General features: G+C 43.1%; 2 protein-coding genes across 2 annotated transcripts in view; one reads left to right on the top strand and one right to left on the bottom strand.

Annotated features, from left to right (window-relative positions):
- Nucleotides 1-3,724, bottom strand: part of LOC101984685 (nuclear body protein SP140-like) — a 93,317-nt gene extending 89,593 nt beyond the window's left edge. Inside the window, 1 exon segment of the mRNA XM_013351691.1 lies at nt 3,693-3,724. Coding sequence (XP_013207145.1) covers nt 3,693-3,724 — 32 coding nt within the window.
- A 7,439-nt stretch (nt 3,725-11,163) lies between these two features.
- The window catches only part of LOC101984402 (sp110 nuclear body protein-like), a 9,664-nt gene continuing 6,909 nt past the window's right edge, over nt 11,164-13,918 (top strand). Inside the window, exons 1-2 of the mRNA XM_026786482.1 lie at nt 11,164-11,313; nt 11,756-11,912. Of these exons, the coding sequence (XP_026642283.1) occupies nt 11,164-11,313; nt 11,756-11,912 (307 nt within the window). The remainder of the gene's footprint in view (nt 11,314-11,755; nt 11,913-13,918) is intronic.

The raw sequence follows: 13,918 nt of genomic DNA, 5'->3' as shown, positions 1-13,918 counted from the left end.
GGACACGCTCTTCTCAGACTAATACTGAAATACCATCTGCTCTTTATCTCTTTCCTCCTCCAGAAAGTTCCAGTGTGCTTCTCAAAGGTTTCCTGGGCTATGGCATCACAGCCGATTAGACACGAAAGTAACCAGGGACATCAGAGAACTTTGCCTAAACAAGAGAGTAAAGGCATTTTCAAAAAGTTAAAGCAAGATTACATCCTATCCTTTATTGTTAATTTAGAAAATATTGTTATTTTCATAAAAATACCTTACTTGTGATAGTGATAGGTCTATTGCTACTACATTTAAGAATAAATATTCTGAAAGTCTGAAGTTTATAACTAATGTTAACTCACATTAGATTTAACCCAGAAAACTAGCTTTAGACATTCCCCATAATTTTTAAGGAAAAAAAGGATGTGGTTATGCACACCTCTAATCCCAGAACTTCAGAGGCAGAGGCGGGAGGTTCACCACGAATTCAAGGCCAGCCTGGTCTATGTAGTGAATTCCAGGCTAGTCAGGGTTACACGACAAACAAACACAAAGGATATCAAAGACATCCAATGTCAAAAACCTTCAGAAGTATTATTTTTCACAAAGAGTCTATATTCCACATGTAATAATATAACAAAATTACACAATAATTTTTATCTTAAACTTGAGGAGGTTGTGTGTGCTCATGTATATGTGCCTGGTATGGGGGTAAGGGGTCCAGGTGCTCTCACTTTTTTTTTGAGACAAGGTCTTTCACTGAACCTGAATATCATTAATTCAGCTGGATTAGCTGGCCAGTGAACTTCAGAGACCCAACTGTGTCCACTGCCCTAATTCTGGAGTTAAAAACACACATCACCACATCCAGATTTTATGTGGGTTCTAGGGATCTGAACTCAGCTCTTCATAAGTGAATTGGAGCAAAACCAGGAGTCAGAGCTGAATTATTTCACACAAGGTAAATTGAATGCTGCGGCCAAACTAAAGCAATACAGCAAATTAATCAGAAACCCAAAAGTGCCACGGTGTCAAAACTAAACTTCAAATGCCACAAAGCAATGAGCAGTGAAGAAAATAGACTGTTTAGCAAAAACAAAGAGCCATAAGATACAGAGGTTTCTCCAAACATCATTCTCAAGAAGATGCCCAGAAGAAATCTCCAGTACTAAAAAAGAAAAAAAAAGACCAAAAAAAAAAAAAAGCAATTGATGAAGGAATTCAAGGAAAAAAAGAATCATAAAGTGCTATGGACAAAAGGAAAAGGCCTAAAAAGAAAGTGTAGTGATATTTTGTTTATGTTTTAATCAATAAAGCTTGCCTAGAGATAAGAGTGCAGAGCTAAGCCACTAGAGGCCAGGCAATGTGGTGCACACCTTTAATCCCAGGACTTGGGGAGACAGAGGCAGGGGGATCTCTGCTAGTTCAAGGCTACCCTGGGCTACACAAGATCCTTCCAGTCTAAAAAAGAAACAGAGCCAGGCGGTGGTCGCTCACACCTTTAATCGCAGTACTTGAAAGTCACACACCTTTAATCCCAGCACTAGGGCAGTAGAGACAGAAAGGGATATAGCTAGGCAGAGAGAGGGATAGAAAGTGGGAGGCCAGGAGAGTGGATGTGGTCAGAAGACGCTGTCTGGGGACAGAGGTAAAAGTAAAATGAAAGTTTTTATGAATGTCTCAGATGGTGCCCTGTGTTAATAATTGGTCTAAATGTGAATGGTCTAAATATAACCATTAAAATAGAATACATTTGAAAACTGCCACTAATGTTGTGAAGAAAAGAGATTCACTTTAGGAGCTGGTGAGATGGCTCGGTAGACAAGGACCCTGAGTTTGATCCCCAAGGCCTACATGGTGGAAGGAGAGAATCAGCTCTCACAAGTGGTCCTCTGATCCCAATTTACACACTGTGTATATATAATATACACACTTGCACACATACAATAAATGAATAGAATTTGAAAAAAATACTATGGGTGTAAACAGGTAAAAATATGGCGCTTTCTCTTACTCTGAAGTTAAAAAAAAAATTATAGCTGAGATTCACCAAAGACAGTAGCTCGGGGGAAATGTGTAGCGTTAAATGTATGTATCAAATGATAAGAGAGGTATATGAAAATCTTCTGAAGAATCAGGAAACATAAGAAAAGCAATTTCATCCCAAATGAAAACTAAAGATATAATAAAAATTCAGTAAAAGTCCATAAAATTAAAATAAATTAGAATTATCCTTACACCCAAGGGGTGTAATTATATATCACACAAAAACTACTCCTTTGGAAAGATCAGTAAAGTTATCTTTATCTTTTTAAATTATATCTCTAGTCAGGTTAACAAGGAAAAAACAAACGAATACCAAGACACAAGCTATTAATTCCTCAGACATTGAAAGGGCAGCAGAGACGATAGAGCAGCCATCCCTGTATCTGCAGATTGGTTGACGGCAGCTACAAAAATGGCCAAATATATTTAAAAACAGAAACTACCAAAATTTACACTCTGAGAGTGGTGTCACCTGAACAGGCTTGTAGTAAACAAACTGAACCAGTAATTTATACCACCCCTCTCCCAAAAGAGACAGCTGTCTGTCGGCATCACTATTGGTTTTGACTAAACTTCATCGGAGACGCGATGCTTTCTTAGAACTGTTGCAGGACCAGAAGTAGCCTTGACTGAGTCCCTGTTAGAGGACAATTAGCTCCATGTACTTTTTGTTTTGATTCTTCTATTTTCCTTTGCAATTATGTATATGTGTGTCTGTCTCAATGTGTGTCTCCTGCATGGAAGCACAGTGCCTGTGGAAGACTTAAGGGGATGTCTGGTCTTCTGGAGCTGGAGTCAGAGGCAATTGGAAGCCCCAGGATGGGTGTTGGGGACCTAACCCATTAAAAACTCTTAACCACTGGGCCAACTCTCCAGTCCCTCTTCCCATGTGTGTTTGTAAGGTAAGATAATTTCGATCCATTTCTAATCACTATGTAGCCACCATAGGTTAAATAAAAGATAAAGGCATAAAGGCTGCACCCACTCCCCACCTGCTTCCATTAGTCATTGGTCTTCATCAACTTTCGCTTCCTCCATGAACTGGCCTAAGCCACACAGGAGGACTCAGAGCTCAACTGTCCCCAACTCAACTGAGAAAAACTTGGCAACAGAAGGAATTAGGTTTTCACTTTTTCTTAATGTTCATTTTTGGACAAAGTTATCTTTTAGAATAATAATTAGGGAGAGATGAGAGGTCAGAGTCCTGATGAACTGGCCACTCCTACAGGAGCTCCCAGAAGTCCACACAGTGTCAGCCCAGTTATATGACAGGAACAAGAAATGAAGTGAGGTGAGGTGAGGTGGTTATAGGACTCTCCAATAGCTAGCCAATAGCAGTGACAACTGCTTGTCCCCCCACCCCAATTTTTTTTTTTTTTGGATTTTCAAGACAGGGTTTCTCTGTAGATTTGGAGCCTGTCCTAGAACTAGCTCTTGTAGACTAGGCTGGTCTCGAACTCACAGAGAACCACTTGCCTCTGCGTCCTGTGTGCTGGGATTAAAGGAATGCACCACTGCCAGCTGGCTTATCCCAGTTCTTAATCTCCTTGTGATCTCATTGTCTCAAGTTCCCATGGACCCATGAACCCAGCCTGGGAGGGACTAGTAACACATACAAACATCCATTTTAGCAGAGACACAGGACAAGGATAAGGGAAAGGACTTACCTGCTACTGGATCCATTGTCCCCTCCTGCCATCCCCTACACAGCCTGGAAGGTACCTTGAGCCAAGGAGTGTACCACTCTGAGCCTCTGGGATGTTCAGAGAGAACTCTTTCCAGGTCCTTCAAAGAGGAGAAGAAAGAAAGTGAAACCCGCTCAGCTGTGACATAGTTGGCTTCATTCACACTTGGTGGGTTTCCTCCCCCACTCTGCCCTTCCCCCTCCCTCTGCACTTCCCCATCCTGCCTCTGGCCAGAGGGGAGGAGCAAAGACAGCTCAAGTTTCTAGAAAACTGGGATCCCTGGTTCACTCCAAGGAAAGGTGGGAGAGTCTGTCAGCTCAGGGCTCAGAGCTGTCTGAGGAGAGGTGGCTGTGGAAAATGGGAAGGAAGTGGCTCCTTTGTCCTTTCCTGGGGTGGTGCCTAGAAGGACAAGGAAGAGTAGGTTGTCCACATCTCTCAGACTTGTGGCTGTCCTGGCAACCTAGGAGAGTTGGACCTGATATTTGAGCAGAAGACTAGGAAAATCCTGAAAGTGTGGACTCCTAAAGTTCTTGGAGCTTCTGAATGTAGGCAGAAGCAATAAAACTCTCTCCCCTGCCACATCCAACTAAGGGCAGTTCAGAGAATCCAGGCATAATAGGTTGTTCAAGTATGCCTTTGAAAGCTGGGCAACAAAGGGCTTCAGCAATTTCGCCTAGCTCTTAAAAACAAGAGATTTCTTGTAGGATGTGGAAGGAGTTCATAGCTAGGGCTATAGCCCCTCAAGGACAGGACAGATCTGAAGGATGGGTGGTGTGGGAGAATTGTCTGTATTCTGTCAATAATGTTTTAAATAAACACTGATTGGCCAGGCGTATAGTATAGGTGGGACAGGTGGGGCAATGAGAACAGGAGTATTCTGGGAAGCAGGAAGGTCCCTCAGCATTCCTGCCCAGAGCAAGGAAGAAGCTGGATGTGACCTGCACTGCTGGAAAAGGTACTGAGCCTTGTGGCAAACATAGATAAGAATAATGGGTTAATATAAACTACAAGAACTAATGAGAAGCCTTAGTTAAAGAGCCAATGAGTTTATAATCTATGGAGACCTCTGTGTGATTTTCTTTGGGACTTGTTGTCTGTGGGAACTGGGCAGGAAAGAAACCCCAACAAGCCTGGCCCTCATGTTACTGGGCTATATAAGTTATAAGAGCTAATACAAAGCCTGAGCTAATGGGCCATTCAGTTTATCATTAATATAGACTCTCTGTGTGATTTTCTTTGGGACCAAAAAGCTGTGGGACCTGGTAGGAGGACAGAAACCCCAATAAGCAGGCCCTCATGTTACAGAATGGCGCCCATGTAGATAACTGCATCCATAGAAAGCCTGAGAAACCTTGAGAAAGAATAAAGCATGTTTTCTTGGTAGCAACAATTTCTCAGGTCTGCTCTGCTTCCTAGAGGCAAGCAAGCGCTCACATCTAAGAGAGGCTTCCTGACTCAGCTTTAGCTGCAAAATCCTGCAGGTCTTTAAGAGGTCCTACAATGAAACACTTAAATGGTGTTGATGAAAAGCTGACCACGTGGTCTTTGGTTTTTCAGCCATAGTAGGAAAAAAGCTGTGCCCTTTGAAAATGCCGGCCATCCTGCCGCAACAAATTCTGAATCTTACATGCAGGTGATGGGAATTATTTATTATTTGACTGTGGTTTATGAGGACACTGCTGCAGCTTGCTTACTTGAAACACCATAGAGTTGTGGCAATAAACATGGCTACAGTCTGTACCTCTGCCATGAGGCTGAAATCACAGAAAGATAAGGAATGGGCTGAATCCAGCCATCAAAGCCACAGCTTTAATCATACCCATATTGCTTGGTAAATTAAAAACTCATGTAGTCAGAAAAAGAGAGACAGTAAAGAGAGATTCAAAGATGAAAAAAACTATAAATGGTTTATTGTGTTTACAAATATATGCAGGCTAAAGCTTAAAGTCCTTAAAAAAAAGAAAGAGAGTAGTTGGGTGTGGTGATACACACCTTTATTCCCAACACTTGGTAGACAGAGGTAGGCAGACCTCTGTTAATTCAAGGCCTGGTGGCACGTGCCTTTAATCCCAACACTTGGGATGCAGAGGCAGAGAGACCTCTGCTAGTTCAAGGTGTGGTAGCACACACCTTTAATCCCAAAGGTTTCAAGGCTTAGGCAGACAGATCTGTGAATTCATGGTGTGGTGTGCACACCTTTAATCCCAGCACTTGGGAGGCAAGGCAGGCTGACATCTGTGAGTTCAAGGACAGCCTGGTCTACATAGGGAGTTCCAGGACAGTCAAAAATGTACAGAAAACCTGTCTCAAAAAGTAAAAGTTAAAAATAAAAGAAATAGAAGTTAACATAAAGCCACGTAAAGATGAAAAATACACAGAGAATCTGGATACTGTATGTTATTATGCTCTTTTTGTTTGAATGCTGGGAAAGGAGCAACAGCTGCTAAAAGATATTTGCTTATAGATGCTGCTGAAATAATCCAAGATAGGTATTTTGAAAATACCTTGACTTCAAAATTGAAGTCAAAAGGTATGTTACTGTTACTTATGTAAAGGTGGGGTAATGAGAACAGGAGAATTCTGGGACCAAGGGAGACCATTCCTCCTCTGTCCTTTCTCAACCACCTAAGAAGCAAGATGTAACCTGCCACACTGAAAAAGTTACCAATCCATGTGTCTAACATAGATAAAAATAATGCACTATATAAGTTATAAGAGCTAATACAAAGCCTGAGCTAATGGACCAATCAGTTTATCATTAATATAGACTCTCTGTGTGATTTTCTTTGGGGCCAAACAGCTGTGGGACCTGGTGGGAGGACAGAAACCCCAACAAGCAGGCCCTCAAGCTACAGATGGGTGCATTAAATTTATTCTGTACAACTTTATCACTTACACCTAAGCCTCCTTCTGTAAGTTAGAAAACTTACAAGTTTCAAGTGGAAAGATAACAAAAGAGGAGTAAGAGACAGTGGAGGGGCACACCTTCATTCCCAGTGCTTGAGAGGTAGAGGCAGGCAGATCTCTGTGAGTCAAAGCTAGCCTGGTCTACACTTGGTGTTCTAGGTAAGCCACGGCTACACTGAGAAATCCTGTCTCAAAAAAACAAAAAGAAAGAAAGAAAGAAAGAAAGAAAGAAAGAAAGAAACAAAGAAACAAAGAAACAAAGAAACAAAGAAACAAAGAAACAAAGAAACAAAGAAACAAAGAAAGAAAGGAGAGTCAAAATGCAAATAAAACAAGGAAACAACAAACATAAGATGCAAATACAAACAAAACACAGCATCAAAGACAAGGTAAATGGAGCTGAAGTCCTGTGCTGAATTCAAGGCTCAGAAGTCTGCTGAAGAAGAAAGTTTCTGTCCTTCAGGAACAGGTCCCAAGAGTACAGCAATGAGCAAACGAACCCATACACCAAAAAGTACATTTAATGATTATTTATTAATATGACATTTTCATACCAAACTTAGCTGTGTAACAGTTATTCTGTGGTTACCTGGAGCTGTAGTCCAGGAGGGATTTTCTTTGCCAAGAATAATTTTGGTTTTTTGGGGGGGAGGGGCACAGGATTGGGGAGATGACCCATGTCTTCATTGTGCCATGATTTTATTTGGTGAAATTCACCAAAATCATTGCTTTAGATAAATGTATTTTGCATATCTATAAAACTGTGTTAAAATATATAGTCTTAATAGGCTCTCACCTGGTGTGAATGACCAGGCGAGGATTTAGCATTATTACTATACTCTTGAGTATGTTGGTATGTAATGATGTCTTTTGTCCTTATTTATGTCTGTCTATTGGAATAGGTTTTCTTGCTCTAAAGGTTTCTTGGGGTGGGGCATTTTTATGGCACACAAGCCTGCCCTCATGCCCCCCCCCCCACACTCTGCATGAACTTGAACTTGCCTTATTTTCCCCTCCTCTCTCAGTCCCCATCCCTGGGAGAGTCTGGCTCAAGCCTGCTGCTCTGATTTTACTTGGCTGGAATGTGACTATCCATGTCCCCACATGAAGTGCAAAGGGGCTCTCTCCTGTGTGGGCTAGCCTTGGTCCAAATCTAAAGCTGCAGAGTCCTGGTGGGTGTCCTGGGAGGAAGTTCTCCGTGGGTCACTACATTTGGGAAATGTAAGAGAGTTACACAGAACTCTTAGTTGAAGGCTTCTCAAAGATCCTGGTTCAGGTTCCTCAGGGATCTTCAAAGAGCTGTGCAGCACCATTCTGCCTGGTTTCACCTGCAAGGGATGTGGTGGGGGTGGGGTTCTCTTCCTTGCCTTTTATTTCAGTTTTTTCCTTAGTTATCCTGACAAACTCTAGGCATTTCAAACATGTCATCTCTGCTTAGTGTTATTGTATTTTCCAAATTTGATGATTTTTAGCAAATTTATTCTCAATCCAGTTTGAGAACATTTCAGTGCTCCACAAAGATTAAAACGAGGTCACGAGGGAAGTAGAGAGTGATTGAGAAGGTGCTGGTCCTTAGGCTCACCGTGTCTGTCACTACACTCCAGAAGGATCTGGATTTGCAGCAGTGCCTCTATAACCCAAACAACTAACCCTACTGGTGATCCTCACCAGGCCCAGGGGAGGAGGGTAAGGGGGGTGTTGGAAAGAAGTGGCTTGCTCTCTTTCTGCTCTGTGAGCGGAGATCACTTTCAGTTTCTTTTCTAGAAATCCAACACAGCAAAGCCAGGGCAGCAAGATTTCCCAGAAGGCGTCTTCAGGCAGGGTCCAGGATCTTCTTAAAGGATCCCTAGCCACTTTAGTGAACCTAGAAGACAGGAGACAGCCCAGCATACAGGTGCATCCTGCTATTGGGCTCTGCAAAGCTGGAGTCTTCGTTCTTGGGGATCAGCTTTTATCTGCTGGACCTTAGGGTCCCCAGGCTGTCTCTTGACAAAGTAGTGATTTCTAGAGTCCTGGAGTAGGTGCCTAGGGTCGATAAGGGGCAGGGAGAGGCATGCAGTGGAAGGTAAGACACAGTTTCTTTTCTGAAAGTTAAAGACTGATGGCGACAGTTTCCTGTGCCTTCTTCTGAGGTTGAACCCTGCATGTGCCCATGGTGGGTGGTGCCTTCAGCATCTACCAGGCATATGCCTAATTTTGAAGCTAATGAGAAAGAGAAAATTACAGAGGGTTTCTGTAGCCTGTTATGAGGTTTCAGGTTGATTTTTTGGGGGGGGGGGGTTGTTTTGGTTTTTTTTGTTTTGGTAAATTTATGTTCATTTCCTTGAAATACATTCCTGTGCATGAAAATTCAAAGGGATTTGTATTTTAGGGTTTATGATACTGATTACCAAATGAGCAACAGAACCCGTGAGCTGGTTTACCTTTCTACCATTATCAGGGATTATGACTACCGTTTTCTCTGCAGGCTGCTTTGATATGAATATGTACTGTCAAGTCATTCCCACTTTTCTGGCTACTCCCACTTCCTGTATTTTAAAGCAATTATTGTACACATGGCTTATTCTATTGATTGCTCATGTTTAGGCTTTATTTGTCCTATTGTGTTTGTATTTTCCTAATTTATTTGTACGACCCTTTAACATAATAAAAATTTGAGTGCAGGTATCTATGAGATACAGTATCTTTTTTTTTCTTTTCTGTTTTTATTTGAAGACAGAATTTCACTATGTAGCTCTGGCTATCCTGGAACTTACTATGTAGACCAGGCTCACCTCAGACTCCAGAGATTATGACCCATTTTGTCAGGTTTGAGATACAGTACCTTGCACAGAAAAAAAAAAAAAAACAACAAAATATTAGGCAGACTCTGTTGTACCATTGATTTCCTTGGGCTTTGTTACTTAACCCCTCTGGGGTCTGGTTTTCATCCTTTGGAAACCATGGCAGGTGACAAATGAGAACACTGTCACTGTCTTACTCTGAATGCTGCCATGTAGTAAGTCATCTTAAACAGAGCCCAGAGTATTTGTCCATCCTGGACTCCCCTCTCCCCACATGAGCTTTGTCAACAACTTTCTCTCACACCTGTCCTCAACTGCCAGGATTTTCTCAGGACTGAAGGCTGCATCGTCCTGCCCTCCAGTCCTGCAGCGGGTGATGATGTAGCTGCTCCTCTTCCTCTTTTCCTTCTTTTTTTCTTGTTATTTTTCCTGCCAAGGTTAAGGAATTTGGAAATTAGTAGAAATGAACAGGACTGCTTAATTTGCCAATGGGATTAAATCCCTGGAAATACTCACTAATTACAGCTTACTATTCTATTTACGAAAAGATGAAAGGAGGATCCTTGTCTGCTTTGTGTTTAAAAATAAAACAATATAATCTTCAGTGTTAGCTGGGGACATAGCTCAGTGATTACCAAAGAAGCACAAGGGCTCAGTCCTCAGTACTGCTGAACACCAAGAGCTCCCCAGATGATGGCACTGTTTACTAGGGCTTCTGCTTTTACAACACTTTGCCAATGCTGTGTCATGTAAGAAGTTTTGGTCCTGTTATAACTGACTGGTTATTTCCTCATGATCTGGACGTTGGTTTTTCTTACTATCATATGGGTAATGGGAAAAGGCACAGATCTGTCCTGAAGAATGAAACGGATTTAGAAATCCAAACGGTGACACCACTTTGACCAATCCTATTTTTCACACCCTTCCTGGTTTTATTTTGCATAACCTGTTTGTGTCAAAATATGTGGTTCTTTTCAGTGTCTAAATATGGCCAGGTTTCTAGCTGCCCACATTTGGCGGTCCCTACTCTTGAGAACATTGGTACAGGAAGGGCTCAGCTGCAGTGTGGTGAACTGTTCTAATCCTGCTCAGTGTCAAGCACCCATTCAACTGTAAACCAGCAACCAGAATGTCAGGGTTTGGTACCTGCTCAGCCCTGTCCACATTGTATCATCTAGCATAAGAGTTACCCCACATTGTCTGCATTGGAGCTCTCCCCATCTGCATAGTTGCAATGACAGTGAGCATCTTGCATACTTTGTCAACTCAGGAAGTTACTACCAGTGAAATCCTAAGAACAAAGGCTGGACATGACAACCACTCAGGGAAAAGCAAATATTTTTTTTTAATATTTATTTATTTATTATGTATACAATATTCTGTCTGTATGCCTGAAGGCCAGAAGAGGGCGCCAGACCTCTTTAGAGATGGTTGTGAGCACCATGTGGTTGCTGGGAATTGAACTCAGGACCTTTGGAAGAGCAGGCAATGCTCTTAACCACTGAGCCATCTCTCCAGCCCCCAAAAGCAAATATTTTCAAAAGACACTTCATGATAGAAAATGCTTTTGAGGGTGGCGGCATGCTATTGTCTGTCACTCTCAGCCTCTGTGGTCGCTGGGCACTGCCTTTGTTTTCTATAGACCGCTAAGGGATGCTTGAAGACTAGGATAGCTACCTTCAAGTACAAGTTCCAGCAAGAGCAACTCCCCATACTCTGAGCAGCCTCTGCCTCTGTCTCCTCAGCCTGCCTCTTTCCCCAGGATGTTATTAACTATGACAAAGGCCGTTGAGGATGTTCTTTCCAAGCACTTCATTCAGACAAAGGTGGACATCGCCTATGCCATCAACAAGCCTTTCCCTTTCTTTGAAGCCCTCCGAGACCACCACTTCATCACTGAAGAAATGTACAAGGTGAGGTCTGTGGACCCTCCACAAGGCAGTCCAATTCCCGCTAAGTATGCTCCACTACTGAGATCTAGGCCTATAACCCACCAGGGCTCAATAGAAAACATTCAAGGTCTGACTCTTTGTCTCCTAAAATTAAAGGCAAGTGTCATCAAGCCTGGCTTCTTTTTTTAAAAAAATTACAATCATGTATTTGTTTGGGAATGGAGGTGGGCAATGCATGGTGTGGGGGTTGAAGGACAACTTGTAGACTCTGTTCTTCCCTTCCATGATATGGATCCTGGGGATCAAGCTCCTGTCCTCAGGCTTGACGGCCAACACCTTCACTTACTTAGCCAGCCTCAGCAGCCCAAAGTAGCTTCCTTACCATAGAGAAAACCACAAATAAGAGTTCTCAGCTCAATGAAGAACCATTCAAACTAATTCATCCTTGTTCCACTCATTGAAGGATTCTCAGGAAGCCTGTGATAATCTGCTTCCTGTACCCAGAGTGGTGTACAACGTTCTCAAGGGTCTGGAGCAGACTTTCCACCCTTCACTGCTACTGACATTCAACCTAAGCGAATACCCCAGCCTGGGAGCAGTTTTCAGAAGCTTCGAAAATGGTAAGGTGGTTTCTTCTATATACTTTCCATGTGCAGTGTTACGATACTAAAAGCCTGGGTTTGTTTCCAGTGTGAAATATGCATCCCAATGCCTGTTCTTCCTGTGAAAAGGTAAACCACACTCACTCACAAAAGCAGCTGGAGGGGGCTGCCTTTGCTGCCTTGATCTCACTTGCCCCAAGGTGAATTTTTATAGGACACAGATGTTTTTGTTGCAGCTACTCAGTGAATTGTCGTTCAGGTATAACTTTGTTTGTGACAGGGTCTCATAATGTAGTCCTTCTGCCTTGGCGTTCTTTCCAAGTGATGGTGTTACTGGTGTGAGCTCGCCACACCAGTCTTGAAAATGTCAGGTCCTGGGCCATCTCCACGGAGCACCTGATATGATAGAAATGCCAGAGGTCAGATGTGGAAGAAAGACAGGGAGCTCTAGAGATGGAGAGGGGGGAAACGGGTTCAATGTGCATCTCTCTGAGACAGGTCGGTTTCGCCGAACAATTTGCATGATCATCTTTTGTGTCCTTAATACAACCTGTGACATCATTGTTAACTGCTCTTGACAGACAAGGAAAGTTGGGCGGGAGCTCCCACAGTTGTTTGTTTTAGAAGGAGGACTGGGAACACCTATATGGATTTCCCAATACAGAGGCCAAGATAGTAACCACTATGGCAACAAAGCCATCAGGAAAGCAGCTTGTAATGCTGGAGGAGAAAGAGAGCTCGCAAAGATGAGGGAGACAGACACAGACACGGAAAGAGAGGGTAGGAGAAAGAATGAGGTGTGATGGAACAGGAAGAGCTGGGACATTCGTCAGATCCCTATCTCTGGTGCACAATGCCCGAGATAATTTAGCTTACAATGAGAAAAGGGGTTTGGGAGGGCTCCGGCCTCTCATAGGTGAAGCCTGTAGCAAGGCAGTGTGTCACAGCAGGAATGTGTGACAAAGTAGAACTGCTCACTGTGTGCTCTGAAAATGAAGAGAGACTTGGATTCCATAATTCCCTTCAAGGGATGCTTCAGTGACCGAACAGGGCTGTTCAGCCCCTCCTCTTCAAGTATCACCCTTTCCCTGCAGTGCAGTGATTCTCTGCCTGACTTCCTAATGCTGCCATCCTTCAATACAGCTCCTTATGTTTGGAGACCCCCATCCATAAAGTTATTTTCATTACTCCTTCATAACCGTAATTTTGCTACTGTTATGAACCATAATGTAAATATCTGATAAACAGGATATCTGATATTCAATCCCTCTGAAAAGGTTGTTTGAGCCCCAAAGGGGTTGAGAACCATGTCTGTAGTGTCACCCTGGGATCCAGACCCTTAACACCAGAGTTTTGAAGGGACATTCGACATCCAAACTTTATTTTTTTAAAATATTTATATATTATGTATACAATATTCTGTCTGTGTATATGCTTGAAGGCCAGAAGAGGGCACCAGACCCCATTACAGATGCTTGTGAGCCACCATGTGGTTGCTGGGAATTGAACTCAGGACCTTTGGAAGAGCAGGCAGTGCTCTTAACCGCTGAGCCATCTCTCCAGCCCCCCGACATCCAAACTTTAACAGCTGGAAAATAAAGGAACAGAAAGAGGGGCAGAAAACAGGTCTGGCAAGTTGAGGTGGGAGTAAGAGAACCACCAGGCGATAAAACCACTGCAGACTGAGAGAACATACCCAGCAGAGTCCAAACACGGTCACACTGCATTGTGACACTGTCGTCGCTGGGTCACTATTGATGACACTTCACCATCTAAAGGCTCCTCCCCAGAGGAGAGGTGATTCCTTAAGCTAAGACTACAGTGGAATATAGGCTTCACCTTGAAACCAGAGCAGCTTCCTGGGCATCTGGTCCCAGCGAGGCCAGGAGGACACGAGCTTCCAGTATATGCTGAGCTCCTCCTAGACCTGACCGGACTCATCTCCCTGCCAGTGCAGCTCTGTGGCTTTGTTCTGAACCTTGTTGGTGTCCATGACTTTTGCCATTCATCGGTTGAGGCATCTT

Source organism: Microtus ochrogaster, linkage group LG4 (assembly GCF_000317375.1).
Source record: "Microtus ochrogaster isolate Prairie Vole_2 linkage group LG4, MicOch1.0, whole genome shotgun sequence".
Classification (NCBI taxonomy): Eukaryota; Metazoa; Chordata; class Mammalia; order Rodentia; family Cricetidae; genus Microtus; species Microtus ochrogaster.
The sequence above is the reverse complement of the archived record's forward strand: the minus strand, read 5'-3'. Positions and strand labels throughout refer to the sequence as shown.